Here is a 13,016-nt window from a genome sequence, read left to right on the forward strand (position 1 = left end):
AAACAGGCATGACAGTGATCACTGTTCGTGGGAGAATGACTGTTACAATTGTCTTTATTGTAATTATACATTAAAAAGGAAAAAAACTAATCCCATTACCTTCAGGACCTGTAAAACTAGACTTGACTTTCAGGAGCACTGTCCTATGACATTCTCACTACATGCCGGCCATTGAAGTCCCCTGGCCCCACCCTTGGAGCTAAGGATGGCAGGTTAACACCAACACCACCCTACAGCATGAGTGTGTGGAGGAAGCCTGTGATGGAGCCATCAGGACCCTCGAGTATTGGTACTGGCCTAGTCACTATCTAGCCACCTATAGGAGAGGACAGATTAGATGATTATTAAGGACTCCATGAGCCCTGGCATTCTATGATTCCAAGAAAGGCATCCTTGGCATTTTATAAGTCTCGATGACTGACTTCTTAAATATTTTCCCTTACATTTCCCTGTCCTTTCTCAAAACAGAAGAAAAAGTTTAAGCAAAATTTAACAGAAATAGACATTTGAAGCAGAAATTTAAAGTAGTTTGAGAATGTATTTACAATGAAATACACAGATAAAAGTTGTTCCATTAAAAAACATTTATTCTTTTCAACATGAAAATGAAATTACAGTTATAAACATGAACAAGAAACATTTGTTTTACAAGGTAACTTGCTTTATGACCATGACCTTATGGTACTAGACAAGATGATGATTAAAGGCTCTATATGTTCTAAGTTCTACAATTCTGAGACATTCTTGGCATTTTACATGTCAGAATTACTGCCATCTTTTTTTGGATATTTTCCCTCACATTTTCTAGTCCATTCTCATTATAGAAGAAAACGTTTAGCATACAATTACAGAAACAGAAGTTTTAAACAGAGATTTAAAGTAACTTCAAAATACATTTACACTGAAATATACAGATAAAATAGTTGCTGAGTCAGGAAACATTCTTTTCAATATAATGAAGTTGAGACAGTGACTATGAACTAAGGAACATTTGTCTCAAAGGTAACTCTGAATTCTTTTAATTTTGAAACTAGAGACATGTACACACTTACAGAATTTACACAATACTATATTCAAAATAGGTTTTTAACCTCTAAGAATGAAAGTTCTCAGTAATAAGCTTTAGATATGCAACTTAGCCTATTGGATATCAACTTTTTCACAATAAGCAACTACATACAGATAGTTTCCCCCCATCCTCAGTGCAAGAAAGTAAAATGAGACACTTTTAAAGTAAAAAAAAAAAAAAAAAAAAAAAAAACCTCTCCAAAGTGCAAATGATTAAAGTCCAAAGAACATGTTTACAAATAAACATAAGATTTCAATTATTCAACTGAGCAAGTGACTTAATGTGTATATTAACTCCTTTTCTTACGACTTCTTGATTTCTGACTGTGGGAAGTTTGGTTTTTTGTTTGTCTGTTTTGAGACAGGGTCCCCTTCTGTTGCCTGGGCTAGAGTACAGTGGCATCATCAGAGCTTACTGCAACCTCAAATTCATGGTTTTAAGCAATCTTCCTGCCTCAGCCACCCCAGTAGCTAGGACTGCAAGTGTGCATCACCACAGCTGAGTAATTTTTAAATTTTTTTGTAGAGATGGGGTCTTGGTATGTTGCCCAGGCTGGTCTCAAACTCCTGGTCTCAAGTGACCTCCCTCCAAAGTGCTAGGATTATAGGTATGAGCCACTGTGGCTGGGCTGATTCTGGCAATATTTATTCTGTACCTACTGTGCAAGACACTGGGAACATAAATAAAGATCAGACAAGGTCTGGTGGTGTGCTGGTAAATGTTTAACAATCAGCTCTTAAAGGGAAGATAAGTCTTTATTACAACATTTACCAATTGCTATGGTGTCAAAACTTCTACTCTGGCAGATTTCAAGCTACCGACAGTTTAACAACTAGCTCACAAAATTCCTGAAACTAACAATCATCTCTCACAAACCATTATAAGTCAGCTCCAACACACCACCGTAGGAAGTCCACCCGCAAGTAGCTCATAATCTCTTCATGTGTACATATTTTAGAGGACAGAAAAGAATGGGGAAAATGGAGATAAAATTTAAATACTTCAATTATATTTTTTGTAGGTAGTTTTAAAAGTTAAAAGGAATATTAAAATCTGTGTCATTTTCCTATTTCTCTTCTTTACTATTTCCCTTTTCCTCATAAATTTATTCTAGGCAATCTTAAGGGAAAGATGAGTGGAATAAGAAGAAAAAAAGACAAGATAAGACATCCTAAGAAATATACTAACAGTTATCATGTTTACATTAGAAGAAAAAACCCACTAAGATAAGAGCAAATATAATATGACTATTAAAATTCCATTTTCTTTAAGCCTCTGAAGTTCACTTCAGAAGTCTTGAAGATCTATCCTGACCTCTTTGGCTGCTGCTTTGATGAGATTAGCTAGATTCTTCAGCGCTATACTAAAAAGGATACAGCTTCACAACACTCACACAAACAACTCATAATGAAAGGCAGATCTAAATTCTGGAGTCTGAAAACTGATCTTCCTTGGCATAGTCACCTCCCTTGTGTCAGATCTTGGGCAACTGCCGGTTAGGGTGACCAGGGAATTCTTCTGGTAGTAAAACGTGAAGTCTGCAGGTTGGGCATGTACCCTGTTGCATCAACCATGGTCTGATGCACTAAGGAACAAAAAGATTTATATCAGTTTCTCAGATTTAGCCCAGCAGAGGCAGCTGTGTCACTCTCTTTATATATTAGGGTTACCCACCAACATGTCTTCTAGTGGGTCTTTAAAGCCTTACCCTGTGGTCTGTCAAGCCAACTGCTACAACCACGGCACTTTCTTTGTGGTTTGCTGAGCAATACAGCTGGTAATACATTTTTTTTTTTTTTTTTTTTTTGGAGACAGGGTCTTGCTCTGTTGCCCAGGCTAGAAGTATGGTGGCATCATTACACTTCACTGCAACCTCAAACTCTGGGCTCAAGTGATCCTCCTGCCTCAGTATCCCGAGTAGCTGGGACTACAGGTGTACACCACCAAAGCTCGACTAATTATTTTTTCTTTTTTCTATTTTTATTTTTTGCAGAGATGAAGTCTCACTATATTGCTCAGGCTGGTCTCAAACTCCTGGCTTCAAGTGACCCTCCTGCCTTGGCCTCCCAAAGTGCTGGGATTACAGATATGAGTTATTGTACCTGGCCTACCTTGTAATACCTTTTAGCCAGTTTAATTAATCTGTTAGGATTCTTCCCCCAACCCCAATTTTCAAGATGACTAGCAATTCTTCCTGACGAGGAAATTGGGGAAACTTGGTATATTCTCTCTTTAGTTTATTATATATTGTTCTCATTTATAATTCAGAAAAAGTCAGAACTAAACATATAAAAGTCACCAATACCTTATATCAAGTACTTATGGTATTCTGAGGTTAAAATTCCTAGATAATGAATATACTTCTCAGATTATTTTCTTTGGTGACAATGGTAGTAATCTTTGGCCATGAACTAGTTATTAAGTCACTTGCTTGAATACTGACCCTCCAAAAACAAATCATTTTTACTTGTCTGAATAATGGGGAGCCAGGTCAGATGAGAGGATTAAGGATGGGCACTATATATGAGGCCCACTAACTCTAATCCTAAAAAGTAACCTGAATGAATTATGTGCTTTCTATTCAATAAGCAATGGCAAAGAATAAATTGTTTTGTTAAACATGTATTTTATAAATTGCCAGGAACTTAAAAACTTCAAATGGGAAAGTCAGTGGCTAAGTATCTTTCCTGAAGAACTTTTGGGATTAGGCAAAACTACCCAAAAGTGCAGTTATACCCAGTGGAACTCATAACACAACAGTGGAAGATGATGCATGTATATGATTTTAAGTAAGGTGGTATGAATCTCACTTAGCTGCTCAGTGATAAAGTATTAAAGGAGAAATTTAAAGAGTTACCTGAGAGTGGAATTTGTGAGCACAAGGCAAAACCGAAAGGTTTTCTGGAGACAGATTCTCATGACAGATCACACAAGGTTCCTCTTCCTCCTCCTCCTCCTCCTCCTAGGAAAATACATATAATGTTAAATTTAGCTCATTTTTTTCCTCCAAAATATAAATGTGTTCAGAATCAACAATTTTATTCTCACCAAATTACTGGCTCCTTCCCATGTGGCAGAACCTTGTGAACTGAGGGGCCTCCAGGATGGTTTTGGAGGCTGGGCAGCATTAGGCTGAGATGGAGAATGGCTAGGTGAAACACCATTACCATTTGCCACTGATTTTCCTTGACTCTGAAAATAAGAATATAAGAATTTTTTAGAAACATTCTAAAATAGTAAGGTTAGAATAGCACAGAAAGCAGTATAGCAAGAATTAGTTAAAATGATCGTATTTGTAAGAAATCTTGAAACAAAATGTTGGCAATCCTTATATACTCAGAGCTAGGTAAAGACAAAAATAACTCTATATGTCCTTTTAATTAAAATATATCTTTCCAGAAAAATAGGAAAAAATGTCCCCCTTTGGAAGCCAAAGTAACCTAGAGTAAATTTCAAGGGGGCTAGTTCTATTCTAGAATAATCAGGTAATAGATATTTCAAAAAGATTTCCTATATCATTTGTCAAATTGAAGTTATGGAATTACTTACTGTTAACAGATGATTTAATGTGATTAGAAGTTACTGATTTTCTGAACATGTTAAGAAGATAATTAAAACTGCTCACTACTAGAGACAAAGCAGAGAGAGAGTTTTGGCTTTTTTTTTTTTTTTTCTTTTTTACCTGAGATCTCTTCGGTTCAATAAATTGGGAAATCTTGTAAACAATTTCATCAAATGTCAGTCCAGATAAGGACTTCCCATGAGCATCCTTCAATTTTCGTAATAAATCTGTAAGCTCCTTTCTGGAAGAAATGAAGGAAAGAGCAATGGTGATTTTTCCTATTGCCTTGAGGATGTGCCCTCCAAAGGAGATATAAAATCCTATCATACGACTGATGTGTAGCATATAGATGTAACTTTCAATCTTTAATCTAAAAAAGTAATCACATTTATTCCTAATTGAGTTCATTAATGATACTTAATGTATTCATGAGTGATAAAGTTTAGTATTTATTTTCTTTCCAAAAAGAGACTTTAACTTTGTTTTCTAGAGCTCACTATATGAAAATTGAGTTTATCTACTTGTTTATGCACTGAGCTCTTTATATCACATTTCTCAAATATTCCCTTATTCAGGACTAAAATATTCCTTCTTAACTATGTTGCTATTGGTTTCTCTCTTCTTTATCAGTGTTAATAGTTTTACTTTTGTAAAACTCATGAAAAGAAAACAAAGATTAAAAAGAACAGAAAAGCAAAGGTTAAAAGATACATTAAGTACATGATAAGGGAATCTACAATTATTTTAATTGATATGTTCCTTTTCAGTTCCCACGATCCACTAACCCAAAGCCTCTGTCTACATTTTTATAGGACAAAGTAGGACAAAATATTTTTCTTTCTCAAATGAATTGTCATGACATCAGCCTTATACAACTACTTTTGATTTATAATTTATTCTTTTTATACATATTTATAACTGCATTAAAGTTCTATTTTTATTACGTATTTACTATTATGAAGTTTATAAGACCATAATCTAATCCTAAAGTATGACTGTATATATTAAATAAATGTGTTGGTCTTCAAATGAAAATACTGGTGAAAACTAGATTTCCTTAGATAGGATAGAGATAAAAGAAACTTCATTTGTGTAGGGGTAGAATTAAATATCTTTCTGCTAAAATCAGTGAAATTATCATTTCTTGCATTTTACTGTGTTCCCTACCAATAAAAACTATAAGGGTCCTCAATAAAATTGAGGAAATAGGAAACTAAAACCTGGAGATGTTTGGGCTTATGTAGCATACAATCAACTTAAAATTCACTTTGAAAATAGGTCATTAAGATAATTATTGCAGCTGGTGGCATTAAAATTGGATAGGTTTAAAAGTAGTTGCACTTTCAGTAAATGAGCACATCTAAATTTAAAAGTTATTCTCTTATGAATTAAGACTAATAACTTTAATGAAAAAGTTTAGCATTTCTACTGAACACTGTCCCTTCTTGGTAAAGTTGATTCTCTTTACCAAGGCCATGGTAAGAAGCATCTGTACTTTGTGGTTCTGTCTGTGTTATGTTTCTCTGAAACGTTTCATTCCATATTATGGCTATGGAAACCGTAGAATATGATCTGTACTCACCACTGAATAAAAACTAAGGTACCTGGTCTGTTGTGGAAAGGCGGTTTTCAGCCTGTCTACAATCCTCTCCCAATTCATCATGGAGGGATCACTTCCCAGGCCTGCACTGGGAGGCACAGCCTCTCCCACAGGCGCTGGCATAGTCCAGGCTATGCCAGTCATCTGTAAGGAGCACAAAGTTATAAATCATCAGCTTCAATTATTAAGAAGTGATTTTCCATGCCAACATAAAATGGGTAGAATGAAGAAAAATACTGACATATATGTTCCCTTTTTAGAGTTTTTTCTTAACTTAAGCAAACAATATTTCTAATTGTTTATAACTATTTCAACTTATTTTAAAAATAGGACATGATTGCCTTAGTAATTACACATATGTACAGAAAAACATGAAGGCTCTTTACCGCTGTGTTTTTTTAACAGTGAAAAGCTGAAAATAATCTAGGGTTTATTATTAGGAGAATGAATAAATAAATTATGGCACATCTAATCAAATTCTAAAAATCAGATCCATTATGTCTGGGCATGACAGATGCCACAAAATATATATTTTTTTAAGTTTGTGGCATAGTGTTTATGGTATGATTCCTTTTGTATTAAAAAATTTTTAAAGTATATGTGCATATATATATATAAAGGTCTAAGTTATATAACAATCTGTAAACAGTGATTATTTCCTAGGGATTCAATTTCAGGGTAATTTTGCTTTCTAGCTTGTATATTTCTATAATATATTATTTGCTTTTTTATGATTAGTATATATACTTTTACAATTAGAAAATAAAGTTAAATTTTCAAACTAAATAAAGATGGGAATACTACTAGAATTGCTCTGTCCAATGTCTTATGAATGTTATAGACAAAGGTGGTGTGGAAGTTGTAGTGACACCTCTGAACCATGAAATCAGTTTTCTTCATATTTTATGGTAGTTCCTTCTTAGAACCATGAAGATTCTAATTAATTAAAATATTAATAAGTGAATTTTTTGAAGTGCTAATCTGATGACTAAATAATTATATACATGGCATCTTTTACCTATGACTCTATGGGTTATTTTCAAATATAAGGTTATTATTTATAAAAAATTAGAAACTAACAGTCATTGAAATAACTTATGCAAAGCCTAATAACTGAGAGGAACAGAATACTGCCCAGAAATCTGAATTTTCCTCAATATTAAGCTTTCTCTGAGTAATCAGAAAGTAATTTTATTAGAAGGTTAAGGCATTTTAATGTTTTATAGTTCCTTATAGAATAGCATAAAGCAAAATGCATAAGTAACCTATAATATCATGGTGAAAAAAGATATGGTACTTATTTAAAAAGTTAAGGCCTTTATACGTATTTGTCTGTAGATGGGTAGCCTTTACAAAAATAAACAGAGTTCATCTGATATGAGTACAAAAAAGGAAGAGAAACAATTAAGTGGGCCTAGAACGTACTCATAGGAAAGTCAAGATTAGAGAATTTTGCATGAGTTATATCTAACATCATTATTTGGAAGAAGATTTTTCTTTTAACAAAAGTTTACCTTAGCCAAAATTACAACTAATAATTCTAGTAATTTTAAATTTCTTTATTTCTTCAGGTTTGGATAAAGCTTATCTAGCTATTTGTAGCTGGGAAGATTTATAATTTCACAGTATATGTTCCAAGATGATGCTATTTATACTGTTTGTTTATAGATAGAGGTGGAACACTGTCCTGTGTGTGTGTGCACGTGTTTGTGTGTAAATAAAATTTTTCTGTAGCTTTGTGGTATAATTTAGTTTGTTGTGACTTGGTTTCTTTGCTTTTCAATTTACCCATAACCATGCTAAAAATAATCTATTAAAAATATCAATTTGCCCTGCATCGTTGCCTGTTACAAAGCAAAACTGTAATTTTAAAGACTCTCTAGTATAGAAATGTATTTATCTCTGCATCCCAAAACTATGCTAATATCACTTAAATAATATATGTAATACCCTTAGCAAAATGCTTCACGGGAAGTATTCATTCAATTATCATCATCACTACCATCACTCATCATTATCCATATCAAATAAATGAACAAAGAGAAGATATTCATTCAGGAAGCCCACTATAGTGATAAAAAATTAGTTCATGTCTTTTCCATCGAGAAACACTCTTACCAGGGGGGCTCTAGGTTGGCCAGGTGCAGAAATGACTCCAGGGCAAACTGCAGGCATTTGAGGAACAGTAAGTATGGGTCTAAAGAAAGATTCTTTCACAAGGGGTCTTCCCAAGAACTGCTGCATCTAAACAGAAAAAGTATAAAGTTAAAACAAACAAAAAACCCATACACATTTATGTATTTACGTAGGCAATGATCTAAATTCATAGAGCAATGTGTAAGGGGAAATAGTAATTTGAAATACAGCTATGAAGCATATTAGAAACAATGTATATTGGAACAGTAGGTAAATGTATGAATATCTGAAAAAGCAAAGGGCAATGAGATATACCAGAAAGAGCATTACAAAAGAGAGTAAAGAATTATGTTCTATAATGTCCCACTTTTCTCCACCTAGCTGGGCAACCTTGGATGCCAAGCTCCTATCTATAAAATGAGAGGGTTAGGTGAGGTAATCTGTACGTTGCCTCCCAACTATAACAATACAGGACTATGCAAAGGGGATTCTCAGTGAGTGCTGTCTATGTTGGTGGACACTACTGATATTCAGAAATTTCGCAAAAGAACTCAAAGTTATCCATAGAAAGTATTTCTTTCTCTATTATGTACTGGAGGCACCACTTGATGAAATCCCAACTTCATGTTTAGCTCCAACAAAGTAGAAGGATGAAGTGGGGTAGGCCTGGGGGATAAGCTCTCCTACAGTGACTTACAGATATACTTGTCAGTGTTACTGTACTTCCCATGAGTTGTGGATAACTAGACCTCATTAGCAGCTATGGATGGGAAAAATACCTTGTTGGCTAAAGTACAGACAGAAGAGGACAGATTTATTGAACATGTACCATGTACCAGGCCTGACATAAAGTAGAAGTTCAATAACAATCTAAGTAAAAACATGAACAACATCAACATAGCTCTAAGTGACAATCCTAAAATTATCATGTGAAAAGTAAATGGGGGAACTTTTACAATGGATAGACTAGGTTGACATTTGATTCTTAACATCACTAAAGAAGAGACATTATATGCCTTCCAGGCAAGAAAAAGACATTTTGAGACAATTGGGGAAATATAAATTTTAACTATATTTTAGATATTAAAATTACTTATAATTTTCATATGTAAGATAATGGTGTTATGACTATATCTAATAAAAGTTCCTCATCTTTTAGGATACATCCTAAAGTAAAAATAGATATAATTATATGATATCTGGGGTTTACTTTAACATATTCAGGTAGAGAAGAAGAAGGAGATAATATAAAACAAGACTGAGATAATATTGAAGCTGACTCTTAGGTTTGCAGAAGTTGATTATACTATTTTTATCTATGTTTCAAGTTTTTTATAATGTAAAGTTTTTAAAGAATAAATGAATGGTGGGTACTGAGCCAATAGTTCTGCCCTCTGAGAACCACTATTACCCAACTACTTTTTTAATTTCTATTTTTAATTGACACATAATCATTATACATATTTATGGGGCATAATATGATATTTTGATACATGTATACGTTGTATAATGATCAAATGAGGGTAATTAACATATCCATCACCTCAAACATTTATTATTTCTTTGTTGTTGGAATATGCTCTTCTAGCTATTTTGAGATATATAATACCTTATTGTTACCTATAGTCACTCAACTATGCAACAGAACACCAGAACTTATTCTTCCTTCTAATTGTAACTTTGTACCCAATGACCAACCTCTCATGCTTCTCTCTACCCTTCTCAGTCTTGGTAACTACTGTTCTATTCATTGCTTCTATGAGATCAACCTTTCTTAGATTCCACATATGAGTGAGATTATATAGTATTTGTCTTTCTGTGCCTGGTTTATTTCACTTAGCATAATATCCTCCAGGCTCATCATGTTATTGAAAATGACAGGATTTCATTCTTTTTATGGCTGAACAGTCTTCCATTGTGTATTTATACCACATTTTCTTTATCTATTCAACCTTTATGGACACTTAGGTTGTTTCCATATCTTAGCAATTGTGAATAATGCTGTAATGAACACGGAGTGCAGATATCTCTTTAAGATACTAACTTCATTTCCTCTGGATATATATCCAGTAGTGAAATTGTTGGATCACATGGTAGCTCTATTTTTAATTATTTGAGGAACTGTTACACTGTTTTCAATAATAGCTATACTAAATTACATTCCCACCAACAGTGTAAAGTCTCCCTTTTCTCCACATCTTTGCCAACGTTTGATATGTTTTGTCACTTTAATAGTAGTCATTCTAACTGGAGTGAGGTGATATCTCACTGTGGTTTTGATTTGCATTTCCCTGAATTCTTTCCATCCATGACCATGGGGTATCTTTCCATTTTATATGTGTCCTTCTCAATTTCTTTCACCAATGTTTTATAGTTTAAACAGTATAGTGATCTTTTAACCCCTTGGTTAAATGTATTTCTTTTTGGTAGCTATTGTATATGGGATTGTTTTCTTGAGTTCATTATTAGCATATAGAAACGGTGCTAGTTTTTATATGTCAACTTTGTATTTTGCAACTTTACTAAATTCACGTATTAGTTCCAGGAGTTTTTTGGTGGAATCTTTGGGATTTTCTATACGTAAGATTATGTTGTCTGCAAACTGGTACAATTTGACTTTCTCTTTTCCAATCTGGATGGCTTTTATTTCTTTCTCTTGCCTAACTAATCTGGGCAGGACTTCCAGTACTATGTTGCATGTAAGTGGGCATCCTTGACTTGTTCCAGATCTTAGTGGAAAAGCCTTTAACTGTTTGTCATATATGGCCTTTATTGTGTTGAGGTATGTACCTTCTATACCTAATTTGTTGAGAGTTTTTATTATGAAGCAATGTTGAACTTTATCAAACATTTTTCTGCATCTTTTGAAATGATCATATGTTTTTTATCCTTCTTTCTGTTGAACTGATGTGTCATATATACTAATTTGTGTACGTTAAACCATCCTTACATCCCTGGAATAAATCCCACTTGATCATTGTGAATGATCTTTTTAATGCTTTTTTGAGAATTACATAGCCAGGGTACAAAAATCAAGATATAATTAAACATGTAAAATTACTGGTTTACGCAGGGAATGGTCCACATTATGGTAGATTTCTCAAGGTGGACTACTATACGTTTTAAGTCTGGTGACCATTCCTTAGAATGCTAGAATCTCAGAGATAGTTGAGACTTTAGTGATCAGACCATCTAGTACAATTTCCTAATTTATGGGACAATCAAAGTCCAAAACAGCTGATTTTCCCAAGACCAATAAAGTTCTTCACAAAGTTAAGATCTGAACCCAGACCTCTCTAGTGCACTTCCATTGTATAACACCACCTCAAATTATAACCAATAGCACTGTAACATTTCTAGCTGTTTTTCTCTCAGCCTCTCTCTTCTGAAGCTTCATGGTCACTAATACTTACACTTTAACGCACTGTTAGCCTGATCAAGCACAGCAGTGACTCTGTTTAGGAAGCACAGAAGATACACATGTACCCCTCAGGCTGTTAGCAAAGGATGCTTATGAATTACCATACAGCCTAAATGCCAGTAGGTTTTTGCACTTAACTAAACCTGGGTAAGCCACATCAGACATGAGAAAGTCTGCAAAGGAATAAAGTTCTAAAGCTGCAGTCCCCAACCCCCAGGCCGCAGACGAGTACTGGTCTGTGCCCTGTTAGGAACTGGGCTACATAGCAGGAGGTGAGTGGCAGGAGAGCAAGCGAAGCTTCATCTGTATTCACAGCTGCTCCCCATTGCTCACATCACCACCTGAGTACCGCTTACTGTCAGATCAGTGGTGGCATTAAATTTTCATACGAGCACAAACCCTACTGTAAACTGCACATGCAAGGGATCTAGGATGCACTCTCCTTGTGAAAGTCTAATGCCTGATGATCTGAGGTGGAGCTGAGTTGGTGATGCTAGCACTGGGGAGCAGCTGCAAATACAGATTATCATTAGCAAAGCGGTTTAAGTGCACAATAAATGTAATGTACTTGAATCATCTCAAGTCTTGAATCATTCCCCAGTCTGTGGAAAAACTGTCTTCAATGAAACCGGTCCCTGGTGCCAAAAAGGTTGGGCACTGTTGGTCTAGAGGATCTGGAGGTTAAGGTTTGACTATGTTTGTCAGCTATGGAGTATAACTGGTAACAGACAACCAAGGCTTATGCGGGTCTGCTTCCGGGAAACTCCAAAGAATGACTCTGTATCTAGCTTCACAGTCTCTGGAGTCATTTTATATTTAGAGTAATGGAAAAGTTTAACTACAATCTAAAGGTAGTACTTTGAATATGGGCAGAAAGTCCAGATATTTAGATATCCTACCAAAAATACGTGTTACTGCAGGGATTTCTCTGTCAGCTACTTAACATATTTCTTATCAGGGTGGTTAGGTATGATGATGATCCAAGCCTAGAATAATAATGTTCATAAAACAGTGCTCCTATAGAAACTCAATTGTCCAAAAATATAAAAGGCAACAGTATCATTCTAAGCTATAGCCCACAGTATATAATACATAATTCTTTTAGCTCTAGATTCTGCTTTTGAAATATACAGCATAACTCCATCCAATTCATATAATTTTTAAGTTCTTTGTTATATTCAACCATGAGCAGAAATAACATTTTCAGAGCTCTACAAGCAGGAGTCCT

General features: G+C 34.5%; 1 protein-coding gene across 1 annotated transcript in view; it reads right to left on the reverse strand.

Moving 5' to 3' along the window:
- Window positions 1–1,472: 1,472 nt before the first annotated feature.
- The window catches only part of DZIP3 (DAZ interacting zinc finger protein 3), an 86,207-nt gene continuing 74,663 nt past the window's right edge, over window positions 1,473–13,016 (reverse strand). Inside the window, exons 27-32 of the mRNA XM_045540342.1 lie at window positions 8,350–8,475; window positions 6,236–6,375; window positions 4,752–4,872; window positions 4,118–4,261; window positions 3,927–4,031; window positions 1,473–2,654 (exon numbers count right to left, since the gene is read on the reverse strand). Of these exons, the coding sequence (XP_045396298.1) occupies window positions 2,544–2,654; window positions 3,927–4,031; window positions 4,118–4,261; window positions 4,752–4,872; window positions 6,236–6,375; window positions 8,350–8,475 (747 nt within the window). The 3' untranslated portion in view covers window positions 1,473–2,543. The remainder of the gene's footprint in view (window positions 2,655–3,926; window positions 4,032–4,117; window positions 4,262–4,751; window positions 4,873–6,235; window positions 6,376–8,349; window positions 8,476–13,016) is intronic.

This window comes from Lemur catta, chromosome 1 (assembly GCF_020740605.2).
Source record: "Lemur catta isolate mLemCat1 chromosome 1, mLemCat1.pri, whole genome shotgun sequence".
NCBI classification, from domain to species: domain Eukaryota; kingdom Metazoa; phylum Chordata; class Mammalia; order Primates; family Lemuridae; genus Lemur; species Lemur catta.